The sequence below is a fragment of the Catharus ustulatus genome, chromosome 13 (genome assembly GCF_009819885.2).
Source record: "Catharus ustulatus isolate bCatUst1 chromosome 13, bCatUst1.pri.v2, whole genome shotgun sequence".
In the NCBI taxonomy this organism is placed as follows: domain Eukaryota; kingdom Metazoa; phylum Chordata; class Aves; order Passeriformes; family Turdidae; genus Catharus; species Catharus ustulatus.
In genome coordinates, this window is record NC_046233.1 from 7,966,547 (window position 1) to 7,981,731 (window position 15,185).

Below are 15,185 nucleotides of genomic sequence, written 5' to 3' on the forward strand. Positions count from 1 at the left end.
TAGTTTGGAACAGCCAATTCCCAACCAAATTGTGACCTTCTATTGACACCTCTCCAGCTTTTGTGGAAATCAGGAACACTGCAGAATGTTCTTCCTCAGCTTTCCTCTGCTTTGGAGATAGACCTTCAAGTTGGTCAGCAAAGACAGATCATCAGAGCTGACCGTTCCACCAAGCTTGTTGTTGTCCTGGATCTCTACAGTGCATTATGAGAAGTAAATTTCGTTTTCTCCTGATAAGCAAGAAATTATTCCACAACACAGAATCTTTTGAAAGGGTTTCTCTGTACTTGTGTTTGCAGTCAAGGCTGAAATATGTAGCCCTCCATAACCTGACCAGATGGCAGTTTGCAAGCATGTATTTCTTCTATTTTCATTGCTGAATACTCTGCACCTTATGCTCTGAGGAGTTAGGTATAGAAATCACAGTGAGAGAGATACTGTTAAGTATTGAAAAAAATGGGGGGGAGAAAGCATGGATGTTATGTGCTCATGAGGGCTCTGTAATCTGCCTCTGCAGAGCTGCTGAATTTGCAGGGGGTCCGTGCCCTATAGCTAGAGCAGCTGGTGCGCTTGTATGAATCCACGCAGAGAAATGTGGAACACTTGTCCTTCGCACAGTCATCCAAGTATGCAGGATACAGAGTAGGTCTGTTCTCTGGTGAGTTGAGAGGTCTTGGAAAAGTAGGGTTTGCAATGGGTTTTTTTTCATGCTAGCTTCTTGAAGAGCGCTGATTTATCTCGCAGCCAGCTGACACGTATGTGTGTGTGTCTCTGTGTGTGTGTCTGTGTTGAAAGATCTTTTTGAGCAAATGCTAGAGCTCATGCAATGACAACCAGTTTCAATGGCTTGACTAGGACATTACTCATTGACCCAGGGCTCTCTCTACCTCTCTGTAGTCCTGGCTTTAGCATCTATTAATTGCTCACTAGTACTTTGCAAACTAATTATAAATGTATCGATAACATAAATGTCAGAACTTGAGCAATATGATTATACTAATCATTTTATAAGGCTGTACAACTACAGAATGATAGTGAAAAATGTTTCCCCTTAAAAGAAGCACCGCTGTAGTGAAAGTGAGTATTTTTGTTACTATTCTGGGTGTCAGTCACAGGAAGAGCACAGATTTGACTGCCTACTTCACTATCAAGCTCTTTGCTTCTCATCAAGGCTTTTGTGAAAAGATTTGCTCTTGAGCATTTGCTCAGCCTCGACAGTGAGGTTGCAAGTGTTTATAGTGATGGAAGAGACAGGCGTTTGCGTCTTCCATCACTAAATCATTTCAGGCACCCTGTAGGAACTGAGCATTTAGGTGTGGCCAAGGGTCTCGTTCAGCTCTATTCTGAACCCAGGAGACAGTTCAGTGAAGACACTGTGATTTTTCTGCCCTCCTTTCATTGCTGGGGCAGCTCTAGAGGAGCAGCAGCCGAGGTGTAACTGGACGTGTTCTATGATCTGTGCTGCAGTACAGTGTGAGCACTGGGAGGTTGTGCAGGGCTACTTGGCCAGTCTGTCTGCACTGAGAATTTCCCAGCAGACAGTCCAGGTGAAAGCCATTTCCACAGCTCACACACACAAACAGGGCTGAGGCAGAGGACACCAGGAAAACAAGCGGTGCAGCTCCAGTGTGTCTCTCATTGAACGTATCAGGATCCAGTCCTGAAGCTGAGTTGTCTTAAATCACACAGCCCTCATCTTGTTGATGCAAATGCCCACATTCCCTGCCTGATGGCTGAGGTTATATTTAGCCATCTATATTAAATAGGCATGGCTGGCTTCTAGAAACAGTTTCTCATCTTGGACCTGTAGTTTTATGGTCTGAACAATTGCGGGTTTCATGGAACATTTGTTGGTAATATTAATCATTTTTTAGAGGTCTCACTGCAACTGTTATTCAGATAATTAGATCAGTTGAACCTGAAAAACTGTGCATGTCAATTCAGGAGAATATTTTATTGCATTAGTTACTGTATGTTAACATAATATACTCCATTATTTTGCTGTTTTGTTTTGTTTTAAGATTACTAACTTATTCTTGCAACATATTCTTGCATCAGCAAAATAATGTGTTGTATAAAAGAAATATGTTTCCGTGTGAATATAGTATACTGTTTACTCTAGAAGTCATATTTTATTAATACAGTGTTTTTATTAATATAACACTGTCACTTCTTGAATTTTAATATTAAAACCAAAGGTCCTCTGATTTATGTATTTACCATCTGGCTAAGTTATTTAAGTTGCTTTTCCTTATACATTTATATGTTGTCCACCTCTTGCTATTTCTTTATTTATTCCATATCAGTATCTAACCACATGCACTGCCATTTCTGAAGAGTTAACACTCTCTCAATCACTATGTAGTCTATGTCTCATTCAATAGTCATATCATCTTAGCAGCAGATACAGTATGAATGGAAACAATGGACAGCTTAGTGAATTCTCCTGTTTGCCTGAAAAAGAGAACGTGCAGATAGCAGGAAGTTAAATCTATTAAGAAATAATTAGAAATCAGAACAACGTCGTGTTTTCTTCCACTAGAAAAAACTTTGATTTGTGATTTCCCTCCCCAACAAGGGATTTTATTCACAAATAATGAAGTCTGTTCCCTAGCATTCACCACCAATGGCAAGCTGAGCCTCTTGCAGGGATATGGTTCATATTGTCTTTTTTGTTAGGAAACATTAATTCAGGTAGCTCAATTCCATTACTTTGAGGGCTGATATATGTAAAACTTGCAGTAAGAAATATAGTACCAAATATGACTCAGGGAAGTTATTAAGATTTTAATATGCCTTGAAAGACATAGTGTATAATTTGATAGTTTCACAGGAATCCAGATAATGGTGTCTGTAAAGTGCCTCATTTAATCCAGGGAAATGGAAGAGACTTCCAAAGGTCTCCTCCTGATGCAGTCACTGAGAGCAGGCAAGTTCAGATGCTGAAGTAGTACCCATGTGCATCAATAGAAAAGCTTTCAGTAGCTTCAGCAGCGCAGGGTGAAGATGAAATCCTGAATTTCTGATCCATTTTCACTGAGTCCAAGTAACAGTCTGGTGAAAATGGTGTCAAAGGATCTGATTTTGTTCCTCACATGGGACTGTAAGGCACCTGTGCGATGTGTGCCAGTGGGTCAGTGCTCCTAGGAGAGGATAGAAATGTGGCATTCTTTTGAAACTGGCCTCTCTTCTGAGTGCCAGGTAATATGTGAGCTGGGTAATGGAGCTCTATGTTTTGCTGATTCCCAGATCTCCTGATGTTTTAATTTCAAAACAGAATTAGACCAATTACAACATCTAGACACCTAGTCAGGGTGGATTCCAAACTTTGGCCATTCAGTGCTGTTACATGCACCTTGTTCCAGGAGAGAATGTTGCATTAAATCAATACAGCTGTCAGCTTTTTAAAGATCTCTATTTGCATAACAGTTGCACATCTGAAAATACTGATTGAAGTCGTGATGCTCAAGTACACATGCTTCATGTTAACGTTTGAATATCTTAATCACCTCATGGCCAACTTCCAGCCATGAAATGGTCACATACTAGTCCTGGATTTATTTACAAAGTGCAGTTCATTCACAGGGCACAAATAGTGGGGCTGGACAATCCTTTTTTTTGCACCCAGGAATGCAAGGGAGGATGAGGGCACAGTCTTCACAGAGGAAGAACTTTGTAGTTCACTATTTCATCACTCCAGATTAGCCCATTTTTATTTGTGGAGGGTCTAAGACAGAGAGGTTTTGCAGCAAAATTGCAATTCCATTGAGCTTGATGGCAAGAAAAACTCTTATGGCTGGAAATCCAGACTCTCTCTTTATTATTTCAAATTCCAGTCTCTTAATAGATCTCTTAGTTTAGCAATTTCATCGAGTAAGAACTGAAACTCTTCCTTAAAAGAGGTTTTTTTGGGAGAAAAGCTGCTCTCTGCATTTTGAAATGGTATCAGGATTTGAAGGTGAAATTATTTTCAAAGTTTTAAGTTCTCTGTTAATTTGCACTTTGTGATTCTTCTTTTCATTCTGATTTGCTTTTTTAATTTTTAAGGAATTTGAATTTTATAACAGACTGGAAACACAGTACATTTAAGCTTCCATACTCATGCTTCTTTCTGAAATGTTTTGCTTTAGTTTTTAACTGTCCTCATGCTGTGAACTTTGCAGATTTGTTTCTGAGTGTCATGTGCTTCTGCTACATCGGCATTGTCACTGTTATGGTATTTTTTCTTTCTGTCTGTTTCTTCCACAGGAGTTTAACAAGTAATCTGCCCAATGTGAATCTACCAAATGTGAATCTCCCTAAAGTACCAAATCTACCAGTTAACATCCCACTAGGCATCCCACAAATGCCTAGCTTTTCTGCACCGTCATGGATGGCTGCTATTTATGATTCTGAGTGTGTATTCAGTTCAAATTAGATCTCATTTAAATTTAAAGTAATCTTGGCATGGATATGTATTGTTTGTTTCTGTGCATTACATAAAACTTTAAAGAGTGATACAGTTAATTAGATGTTTTCTGAATGAGACACTAGTGAATTTCTGGCATGTGTATTTTGAGGGTTTTTTTGTATAAACCTTGAAAATTTGTCTCAACTCCCACTGAGAGTTTGAGCAAGTATCTTGCTTTACAAAATAGCTGTCAACAATGGGGCATGGTCTGAATAACATCCAAACCACAGAACTTGCAATGTGACTTTGCGTCTCAGCAAAGACTTTTGTCCAAAAGAGGAGATGAACCAATTTCAATGCCAGTCAACCAATTTCTGTGGACCAGATGTAGATCTAAAAATGAATTTTATTTAATGCAAGCTCTGCATTTCCCAGGTAATTTTTGTCTTGACTTTGACAAAACAGTCAAAGAAAGAGGAGCACCGTGTAACAGTTTTTATTTATGTTGGGGGATGCCCCAGAGAGCAATTAAAGCTCCATAGTCTTCACTGCTGCCCAAATATGCCACGACCAACTAGAGAAAGATATTTTCAATGTGAGTTTTAGATTGTGGCTTGGAAAATAGTGTCAAAGCAGTCGCTCTGTAGGAGCCTTGTGCTCTGTGCTCCCAGGTTCCTGTCTGAATGTCCCAGGGTGCATGTGTGACACTCAGGGGGAACATACCACAAATCCTCAGCACAGATTAGACTCTCTCCTCTCACAGATGAAGTTTTCTTGTAGGAGATTTACCACTGAGCAGTATGATGGGTGTACACAGTGTGCTCAGCCCAAATCTCATCATTTGATATGGTTCACCTCCCAAGATGTCCTATCATGGGAATTTGTCCATTCTCCTTCTAAAATCCTGGGGAATTATTTAGGGTTGGCCTAGGGTGGTCTCAGTCAGCACTGCGGTGCTTTTCCTCTGTCATCTCACTTAATAGATAAAACTGAAGAAGTCACCCAAGAATCCCCTGTTCACTTTTACTGAAACATCTTCAATTACATCTACACCTGGAGTCCACCAGAACGCCTGTTCCATTGGTGTGGCACAGGCAGGATTGCAGAGCACTGGTAATGAATGAAAGTAAAAAAACACTGATGTGAGATCTTTTTAAAAATATTAGCATGGTTGTTTATGTTTCAAAGCCATACAACTCATATTCATGCTAAGATAGATATTTTAAAGGCTAGCTTAGGCAGTTGTCTGTAAAGAGTACTTGAAAGTTTTAATCTTGCTCTGTGCATGCTTTGTGGTATTGCCCTTGAAAAGATAAGAATCATGTAATGACAGAAAATTGGATAAACCCTCTGAAAATGCTTGAGCATCAATGGTATATTGCAAGCTGCCGGCGTGATTAGAGTAATTGTGGTGCTCACAAGCAAAATACGAACAGTGCGTTTTGGAAATGAATATACTATATTGTTTACTTGGATGGAGCCCTAATCAAAAGTGAGAAAAAGACTGGGAATAATTCTTCAAAAATTATGAAACCAAATGGATGTCATAATATTGCTGTAGTAAATACCAATTATTGTATTTGTACACATTAAATCACTTAAAATGTAAATTCATGCAGTTCCAAAACTGGGTTTAGACTGTTAAAGCTTGCTTACACCCAAGCACAGGTTTGAACTAAAAACTGTCAGTAGATGAACATGTGAGACTGTTGTCCAAACTGGTCCCCTGGCTAAAGCAAATGCCTGATTCTTTATCTTTTCATCTCCCTGGTTTCCTTTTACTCACCCTTCCCCTCCATCAAGGACATGTTACCTGTTGCTTAGTGTCAGATACGTTTCTCCTACAACCAAGACTATTCATTCTTTATCTTGTTGACTCTGCTAGCCCAGGATCCTGCAGGACCCCTCTGGCATGTTGGGACCACAGTTCTCACCTGGGAGTAGCCCTGTTTGCATTAGTTCCAAGCTCCTCTAGCATTAACTCAATGCAGCTGGCATCTGTCACAATAGAAACACCCTCCCTCATCTGTTTCTATAGATGATGTCAGCACAAGTGGTAATGCATGGTGTGTTAAATATCTTTAAAATTACTGTGTTAGCATTAGTGGTATGCGAGGAGGGGGTTGAAACTCTTGAAGCTCCCTTGGTAATTGTTCTGAAAAAAAAAAAAAAAGTGAGGGAGAAGAAGAGAGGGAGAGAAAAGGGTTATGGATGCATAAATTTCTCTGCACAAACAGAGTGCAATCCAGTCCTGTATTTTTATTCTGTAAGTGGAGGTTTGAGATATAATTATACTGTGAAAAGAGCTGGTGTAGCTACACACTGCAGGACTAAAGACTTCCATCTGGGCAGGGGTGTGGGTACAAGAATATACGCTTGTGAAAGAAATTGAGAATTTTGTGGCAGACCAAAGTTGTTGCAAAATAAATTTTTAAAAATGTAAATCGTTGTCCTGTAATTGCCTTTGCAAAGAAAAAGGTGCAGTGGTAAATCCTGCCGAAACTCCTGGTTATGAGATGTACCCTTAGCTCAATTGACTTACCCCAATTTTTTTTCAGCTGTTCAAGAGATAAAGTGTGTCCTCGCTCACCACTTGTTAGCACTGTCCCTTACCTGGAAACGGGGCCACGCTGGGGGACAAGGCAAACTCAGGATATAATTTGGAGGGGGGAGAATTGCATGAAACCCTAAATCTTAATAACTGCATACAGCCTAGTATGGCAGTTATTATTGATCGAGGATTTTCTCCCACAATTTCTGGCCTTAATTCTTAATAATCACATACATTAATGTGGTTATTAACTAAGGCTGATTTTTACCATACACACGTTCTTCCCGTTAATATGTGTAACTCATGATTGTTGTCTTACTCATCTGGTCTGGAAAGTTTTGTGGGTGATGACAGCAAGGTAGATTAGGCAACTGTATGGTAAAACTCAAAATCCTGATGGTGGAGATGGCCAGCGTTGTCCTGTGTATGAAACTGCTGTCTGCCTTACACTTGTTGCAGGAATGGTCTCCACATCAGGTTACAAAGACCCTGATGCCTCTTCTGATTTTTGTTCTCATTTTGCCCTGCCAGCAATGGATCAGGCACCTCAGAAGATATGTTCTGGAAACTTGACGCCCTACAGACCTTCATCCGGGATTTGCACTGGCCTGAGGAGGAGTTTGGGAAGCACTTAGAGCAACGCTTGAAGCTCATGGCGAGTGACATGATCGAGTCCTGTGTGAAAAGGTGGGTGCCCATGAGCGAGCCAGGCGTGCTTCTCACAAGAGCTCACAGGATGCAAAACTGTTCCACCCTAAAACTGGAACTCACCCCATTGCTGTGAACTGTGGACTCTCCTAAGCAGGCACTTCTCTGTTGAGACTCAGGAGAGTGCTTATTCACAAAAAGGCAATAAATCACCCATTCTTTTGGGCTTTGTTGGTAATTACTTATTTTCAGTGTCATATGTGAGGTCAGATCTTTGTAAATGCAGGCTGGTGTGATGATACTGACTTCTGAAGGCATAGCCATAAAAAAGATCCCAGCACCCACCTAAAAAGCACAGATACATGAAAAAAAAATCAACAAGAAAAAATTACTTAAAAAGTGGTATAGTGTGTTGCTTGGCACACAGGTTTCACGTCTGCCGTTGATTGGGGAAAGCTGTTGTATCATCAGCCTCATTATAGTATAGTTACCTGCAGATCTTCCAAAACAGAGATATCTTTAGGCAACTTTCAGACATACTGGCAGCTGTCATTTTGAAAGCAAAATATTGAAGCTAAATTTCCAACTTTTTCACTGCAATTTATGTCCATTTGCATCTGAGGTAATGAGGCAAGAAGAAAAAGTGAACTTTGTATTTCATTGTGCAAAGATTCATAGACAAAGAGATGAACTAGAGAAAAAAACGGATGCTGAATATAGCTGATACATGCTAATATTAACTGCAGTGTGATGTGGCTGTTCTGTACCACAGTTTCCTGGCCACTCTGCAAGTGTGAGTGTGGCATTTATTTTCAGTGCTAGCCTGGATGTGCAGTGTCAGCACAGGGGAAGGCACGTTCCGTCCCTGAGATGCAGGCAGGAGGGCAGACAGCTCAAGGCTTGTTCTCTCACCATGCTGGAATAAACTCCAGTGCATTTTAAGTGCAATGAGATGTATTGCATTTGATTTCTTTGATGTTGAGCAATTTATTGCAGCAGCCCATCTTTGTCCTGTGTCTGGCACTGAGCTGTAGCTGTCCTCCAGTTGTCAGGCTGTCCTTTAGGAGAAAACCCAGTGCTGGAGCTCTGCTCTCTGCTCTGCCTCAGCACCACCAACAAAACTTATTTTCTTTTTATTATTTCATTTGGATCTAAGGCCCCTTTGCTGTCCCTACAGCATGATTATAGCTGCAATGATCTGTAAAAATCAGACCAAGTGAGCTCAGCTGAGATAACTGGGAAAAACAAGCAAATTTCTAGGTACATCTAAAGAAGGGCTTGTGTGCCTAGAAGCCAGGTGGTTTTATTTCCCTGATTTGCCTCAACCTTTCTACAAATGTATTGCCCCTCTGTAAAAACCTGGCCCAGCTTGTATTGGTACAACTATATATAATGGTTTTGAGCATAAGTAAGTAGGAACATGCTCCTTTCCATGAGGAGATGGAAAATCCCAGTCTCCTTGGGTCCTTTCAGTAATTATCAAGATTCTAGTCCCCGAGTCCAGGCTAAATCTGGCACTGGTAATTAAATCAGTTCAAATGCCATTGCTGATGTAAACCAATATGCTGCCTTCCCTATTTATATCACCTGCAAACAGGGCCTGGCTAAGGTTTCTTTAGCAATTTCAGTTTGACACAACATTTTTCTTCGCGTCTGTCTCTGAACTGTTGAATCCATGGAGAAGCCACCCCGCCTTCCACACTGGGTTGTATTTCGGGGCTGTCAGGAAAGCAGCCCTAGCAAGGAAGGCCTGTTAACTAATAAATCCAAGCAGAAGGACCTTTCTACCATCTCAGATCTGATCCCCAGAACGGGAGCTTCACATTCGTAAATGAGTTTTCATTTGCATAACCCTTGGGGGATCGTTCAAGTTCAGAATTATTCCTGAGCTGCAGCCGATATTATTTGTTATTTCTAAATTGAAGCTCCTATGTTAATTTATTGGCAGATTCTGTGTGATGTGATGTGATAATTGTTCTGTGTTAGGTTAGATTAGTGAAGTACCTCTGCAATATGAAGAGGGGCTCTGAAGAAAGGCAAGGCAATGCCCATCACACTGGGAAACATTCCCGTGTTAGACTCACAAATGCCTTGGTATTTAAAATATGGCACAAGTTTGGATTTTCTGGGTTTTGGCCTAACAAATCTTTTGGTGTATCGTGGTTTGTTAGTGCCAAGGATGTCAGATTTGATCTCAGTGAAGCCTCAGGAGAACGGGGAGGTGTGTGATGTGAGTGTGTTCATACGCACATGACTGTGCCCGTGCACGCTTTGCAGATTCATTCTGGGGAGTGTGTGGTGCAGGGAAACCACTTCTGTGAACTTACAAGGCAATTAAGAACTTCCAGTGAGCAAATACTGTCATATCACTATAAATGCAATGATCTGGCAATGTCCTTTCAGTCAGGCAGTGAGGAAGTTTCTGTCATTTGTAGTTGATATCAGGGAGCAAGAGGAGCTTCCTTTAGTGCAAAAGGCTGTGGTTATCAATCAACTAATGCAACCAAATTAAAGGTGTGCATTGACACTGCTGTTTGTAACATCATCACACTGTTTATCAAACATAAGAGAGTCACAGTTTCCCTGAAACTGTTGAACACTTTATAAATAGTGTGTGTTCTGGAAAGGGGGTTTCTTTTTACACTGGAAAATCATTTTTAGAAAAAAACCCACATTTATAACAACTGCACTATGGCACTCCCAGCAGTATTCAGCTTTCTGGCTTCTCAAACTCCTCTCAGTATTGTTTCAAATTATTATTATTATTGGCTTCAGTATGTTTAAAAGCAACTGAAACATCTTCTTCTACTTTCCTTCACAGAACGAGGATTGCATTTGAAGTAAAACTGCAGAAAACCAGCCGATCAACAGATTTCCGAGTCCCTCAGTCAATATGCACCATGTTTAATGTCATGGTGGATGCCAAAGCTCAGTCTACAAAGCTTTGCAGTATGGAAATGGGCCAAGAGGTAAAAATGCAGGTTCCTCCTTTCACAGCTTTTAAAGGCAATGTCATGAAATTTCCTGTCTCCTGTTGTGCTCGTTTCAGAGACGTTGTATCGTTTGTGGATTTAGCCTTCCATAGAGAGTGTGCAGATGAATGTACAGGGTTGCTCTCAAATCTAATGAATAGAAACATTCGGAATCCCTGTCACTTAGGAGTGGCTTTTTGCAAGGACTGTGGTATGCATACGGTATCTCTCAAGCTTGGTTGTTGCATGATGACCATGAAAATTGAGTCATTAACTGCACCTTGGAGCCAGGTGTCGGCAACACACTTTCTGTGTATGGCTATTTTCTGTAGACAAACATAAGGAAAACAGACCTGCCAAGTTGTTGCTGTGATGCATGTAAGGGGGAAAAAAAAGAAAACCACAAAAATAAAAAACTTCCAAAAGTAGATTGAAATTCCGGCTGCTTTGCCTTCCTTGAGTACTCGCTATAATCAGCACTTGATCATTCTGGATTTCCAGGTTCATAATGACTCAAGTTCCCAAACAACAAACTTGTTTTAATTAATTGCTGATTTTTATTTTCTTCTGAAGCCGTAGTTGCAGGTTGAAGTTTCTGTGAATTGATCTGTGAATTAGAAAGACATGGCAAATTGGAATGAATTAAATGCATCAGAATGTTCATTTTGCTCCAATGACTTCAAGCCAAAATAAATATTCATATACTAGTCTAGAATAAACTCACAAATACTGTTTGGCTCACCTAGTCCGCTGCTTGTCAGCATTTCCTAGATAAGCCTTTTCACTACAGCTTTCCATGGTCAGATTTTGCAGTGAATCATTGCTAGTTGTCCCTGTGTTTTTTCAGTTGTTCACTTCAATTTGTTCCTCTGAAAGAACTTGCTCCAAAGGCCACTGGATGTAGCAGGGCTCTCTGTCCTGATGTCAGTGGTGTTTGGATCAGATTCTGTTCTTTTTATTTTTCTTATACATATTTCAGTTCTGACATTTTATTTGTGACACACACACCTTGTAAGATCTTTCATACTGCCTGTCATTAGGTATTCCCTTATCCTCCAGGTGAACTGGAGCAGATCTTGAGCAGGCTTTTGTTTTCCAGGCCTGGACATGAACTTCTCTACCATTTTCTGTTCCATATTCATACCCATTTGTCTCCCCAAATCCCTCAGCCTGCAGCTGCTGCAGCATTTACATTAGCAGTGCCCCATCAGCTGCAAAGGTCCATGTTTCTGATGGTCCCCACTTATACTGGCACTGCAAACCCTTATACTGGCACAGTCCCTGGAGACAGGGAGATTTTGGCGATCACAAAGGCAGAGAAGGCTCATTGCATTCATTAAAATGTCAGGTTAAGTATTCAGATGGCCCAAGACTGATAACATCAGCACTGTGCTGAGTGTCGTGTGACCAGGCACTCACTGCATCTTTCCATGCTGACTTGTGATGCTCTCTGATTGCCACAGCTTCCTCCAAGTTCTGATAGCTTCAGTCCCACTGCAGGTTTGGCCTGACTCAGACTGCAGGAGACAGGGGAGCAGGTGGCTGCATGGCTGCTCCTGGGCTGCAGCTGGGATGAGCTGCAAATCTACCTGGGCCACTTCCAGGAGGTGTTTGGTGCAGTAGCTTTGTGACAGCTGAACCCCTGTGGCAACCAGCAGCTGCTGGGACACAAGGTTTTTAACAGATAGCTAAACTAATAGACCTGTAAAACAGACATAAATTATTGGTGCATAGGTTACCATTTAGGGCTGCAATATTTTATACACCCTCCCTTTTTCTTTTTATTTCTTTTAATTAGTGTACTACCTCCCCCTCCATTCACTCTTGCCACCCTGTGTTTCAGCTATCTCCATCTCCTCTTCTTGAAGCTGTCTAAACCTGTGTGCCAAGATGGTCAGGCTGAGAAGGGTAGAAGTTCCCACGTAGATCTGTCATTACAACCTGGGCAGGGAGGATAAAATTCCACCCTGCCTCTTCCAGTCCCACTGGAAATGGTGAGACAGTCAGATAGGCAGCAGAGGCATGGGAACCTGGGTTTCCAGCCTGTGTCCTTCTCAGCAATATGGGGAGTTGGGTCTGTGCCTCACTGAGTCCCTCTGTCCCCCATCTCTGGTGTGCAGCAGCTGTAAAGGTCAGCAAGAGGAGGAATGAACAGACAGGGAGGGACAGGAACTCTCTGATGGGACCATTGATCAGTGCCACAGCCAACACGTGGCTCCTGCAGCCCGTGTCCCTGTGCAGACAGCTCAACAGCAGCAAAAAGGGCTCACACTGCCCACCACAGAGTTCAGGCAGGGCCTTTGGCCCAGACCTAACCAGAGATGACACTTTTGTTAGAAACAAACCACTGATTTTTCTGACAGCTCTCTGGGCAGAGACTGTCTCGACACCTTCCTTGACCTTGCTCTGTGGGTTCCCTCCCCGCCCAAAGGCCTTCCCTTTCACACTACCTTCAGCCACATTCACTTTAGCAGATACTTGAATGCGTTTTGCGAGCATTACCCTGTGAAACAAACACCCATCATTTCATTCCATTTCCTTGTCTCTAAAGGCAGCTGTTAAAACATTTGGTAAACATACTTTACCATCTTAAATATTTATTTTTCCTCTGAATTTTTAATACATCTAAGGGGATAAATGTATGTATTAAATGTTTCTCAGTTGGTCTAGTATGTTTCTATTTAATATCTAAGGTCAGATGGTCCTTAGAGAAATACAACATACACACAATCTGTTACATGACAAGGCAAGATACTCATCACATAAAGTCAAGTTGAATCATTGTAGTGCACTGATTATGGATTGTAATAATTGAGCTAATAGAAAGCTATGATGAACTTGATCAAGAGTGGGGGCTATGCTGGGTAAAGCAAACCAGCTCTGTGATCTTTAACCTTGAGTGTTTTCATGAGGAATGTAGAAGGAGCTGTTGGAATTGCTGGTTTTGCGAGCCAGGCATCTGTAGCAGCACCAGGCGCTCGCTTTCCAAACCGCTGCCGTCTCTGACCCTGTCCTGGCCGAGGCTCCCCTTGCTGAGGCGGAGCTGGGGCTGTGGCACTGGTGGCACTGGTGGCACAGGGCACCGTGGCTGTGGCTGCCTGGGGCAGGCCCTGTCCTGCATGGTCACTGCCAGGGCTCCGGGGCTCACTCTGCCCTGGGGGTTGTGGCTGCGATGGGAATGAGCGCTCAGGGTACTGCTACACCACCTTGGTGCATGCACAGGCTCCTCTCCTGCTCTCAGAGCTGTGGTTTTTGTTCCATTGGGGCTCTTATTTGCTTTTGAAACAAGCTTGTAACTGAACATGCATCAGTCAGTGCATTTCACAGTGAATTGCTTTGCACATAGCTAGTCATGTTTGAATTCAAACTCATGACTTACTTGATGAAAGCAGTTAGCTGAATACTGGTTTGCAAAGTTTTACACACACAGAAAATGCAGTTGCAGAAGGAAAACATAATGAGAGAGACACCCCAATATGCACAACCCCTTCTCCATTTCCCTTAGAAAGTCCTGGCTGTGTCTGCCAAGCACATCAGCAGCTTCTACCTGTACCAAGCTGTTACAGGTCCCTGTCGCCCCACAGCTGCATTCCAGCTGTGCTGGGAAAGGCCAGGTCAATCCTGGGAGCTGATAAGGCCAAGCTCTGCATTAAATATTAATCATAACTGTGATCCCATAAGGGACTTGCGAATGTCTTGACCTGCAAAGCAGGACATGGGAATGGGAGCTGCCAATGCAAGTATCACCCGCTTGTTCGTGTATGTTCCCCCCGCGTGGGCCCAGCAGATCGCAGCCTGTGGCGTGGCGGTGCCGCTTTGTCCTCGTGTCCAGGTGAGGCTCTGAGTGCCCCCAGCCAGGCCTTGGGCTGGGACGTGCTGTGCCATGTCCCCTGCCCTGGTGAGGGCTGTGTGGCTGCCCCGAGGCTGAACCCTGCCTGTCGACAGCCGGTTCCCTTCCTCTTCGGAGCCAAACAAAACCGCAAGGGAGTGCCAGGTGTCAGCTCCAATCCGGTCCCTTCCCACTATTTTGCTGCCACCAAATCCTACAGGTAGCGATCTCTGGCATTTCAGCGAAAGGAGGTTTTGACCCCATTTCATTTTCCATTGCTTATTGTTTCTGTGCATGATGCTGCTGTTCTCATACGTCTCTTTTTTTAAAAGATTTTGGTTTATTTATTGTTTATCTTCATATGTTCTTTTTCCTGTCTTTTGCACTTTCCTCTTTATTTCTGTCCCCAATCATCTGAAAAGTTTGCAAAAGAGTGGGTAAGTGTGTCCTACTTTTATTTTCTTTTTCCCAAATACCTATATTAATGTTACTGCCATAGAAAAAAATCCCCAAACTGTAGAGCAGTTCAGAGTACCGATCAGACACTGAGACCAGCAGATAGCATTTGTAAAGCCCTCACAGTCTTCCTTCCCAAAGTCTGATTAGTATTTAAAGCAGATTTGTCTCTTTCAATGTGATTTGATGTTAACATTTTAAAACAATATTAATGCCAAGTGGTAATGAATATAGTGACTAGCACCAGTGCTTGAAATGTTTGACTGAAAAATCAAATGTTTTGTGTTGGAAAGCAGTCATAATCAGTATTTTCTCAGTCCATTGAAAATAAGAATATAC

At 42.1% G+C, this 15,185-nt stretch overlaps 1 protein-coding gene across 18 annotated transcripts in view; it reads left to right on the plus strand.

The window, feature by feature from the left end:
- The window catches only part of CADPS (calcium dependent secretion activator), a 204,919-nt gene that overhangs the window by 158,355 nt on the left and 31,379 nt on the right, over positions 1–15,185 (plus strand). For 6 of the 18 annotated variants that reach the window (XM_033071283.1, XM_033071284.1, XM_033071287.1 and 3 more), the window contains 4 exons: positions 4,249–4,395; positions 7,473–7,628; positions 10,411–10,558; positions 14,813–14,827. In XM_033071283.1, coding sequence (XP_032927174.1) covers positions 4,249–4,395; positions 7,473–7,628; positions 10,411–10,558; positions 14,813–14,827 — 466 coding nt within the window. The remainder of the gene's footprint in view (positions 1–4,248; positions 4,396–7,472; positions 7,629–10,410; positions 10,559–14,812; positions 14,828–15,185) is intronic. The other 12 variants (XM_033071286.1, XM_033071291.2, XM_033071288.2 and 9 more) reach the window with 3 other exon arrangements.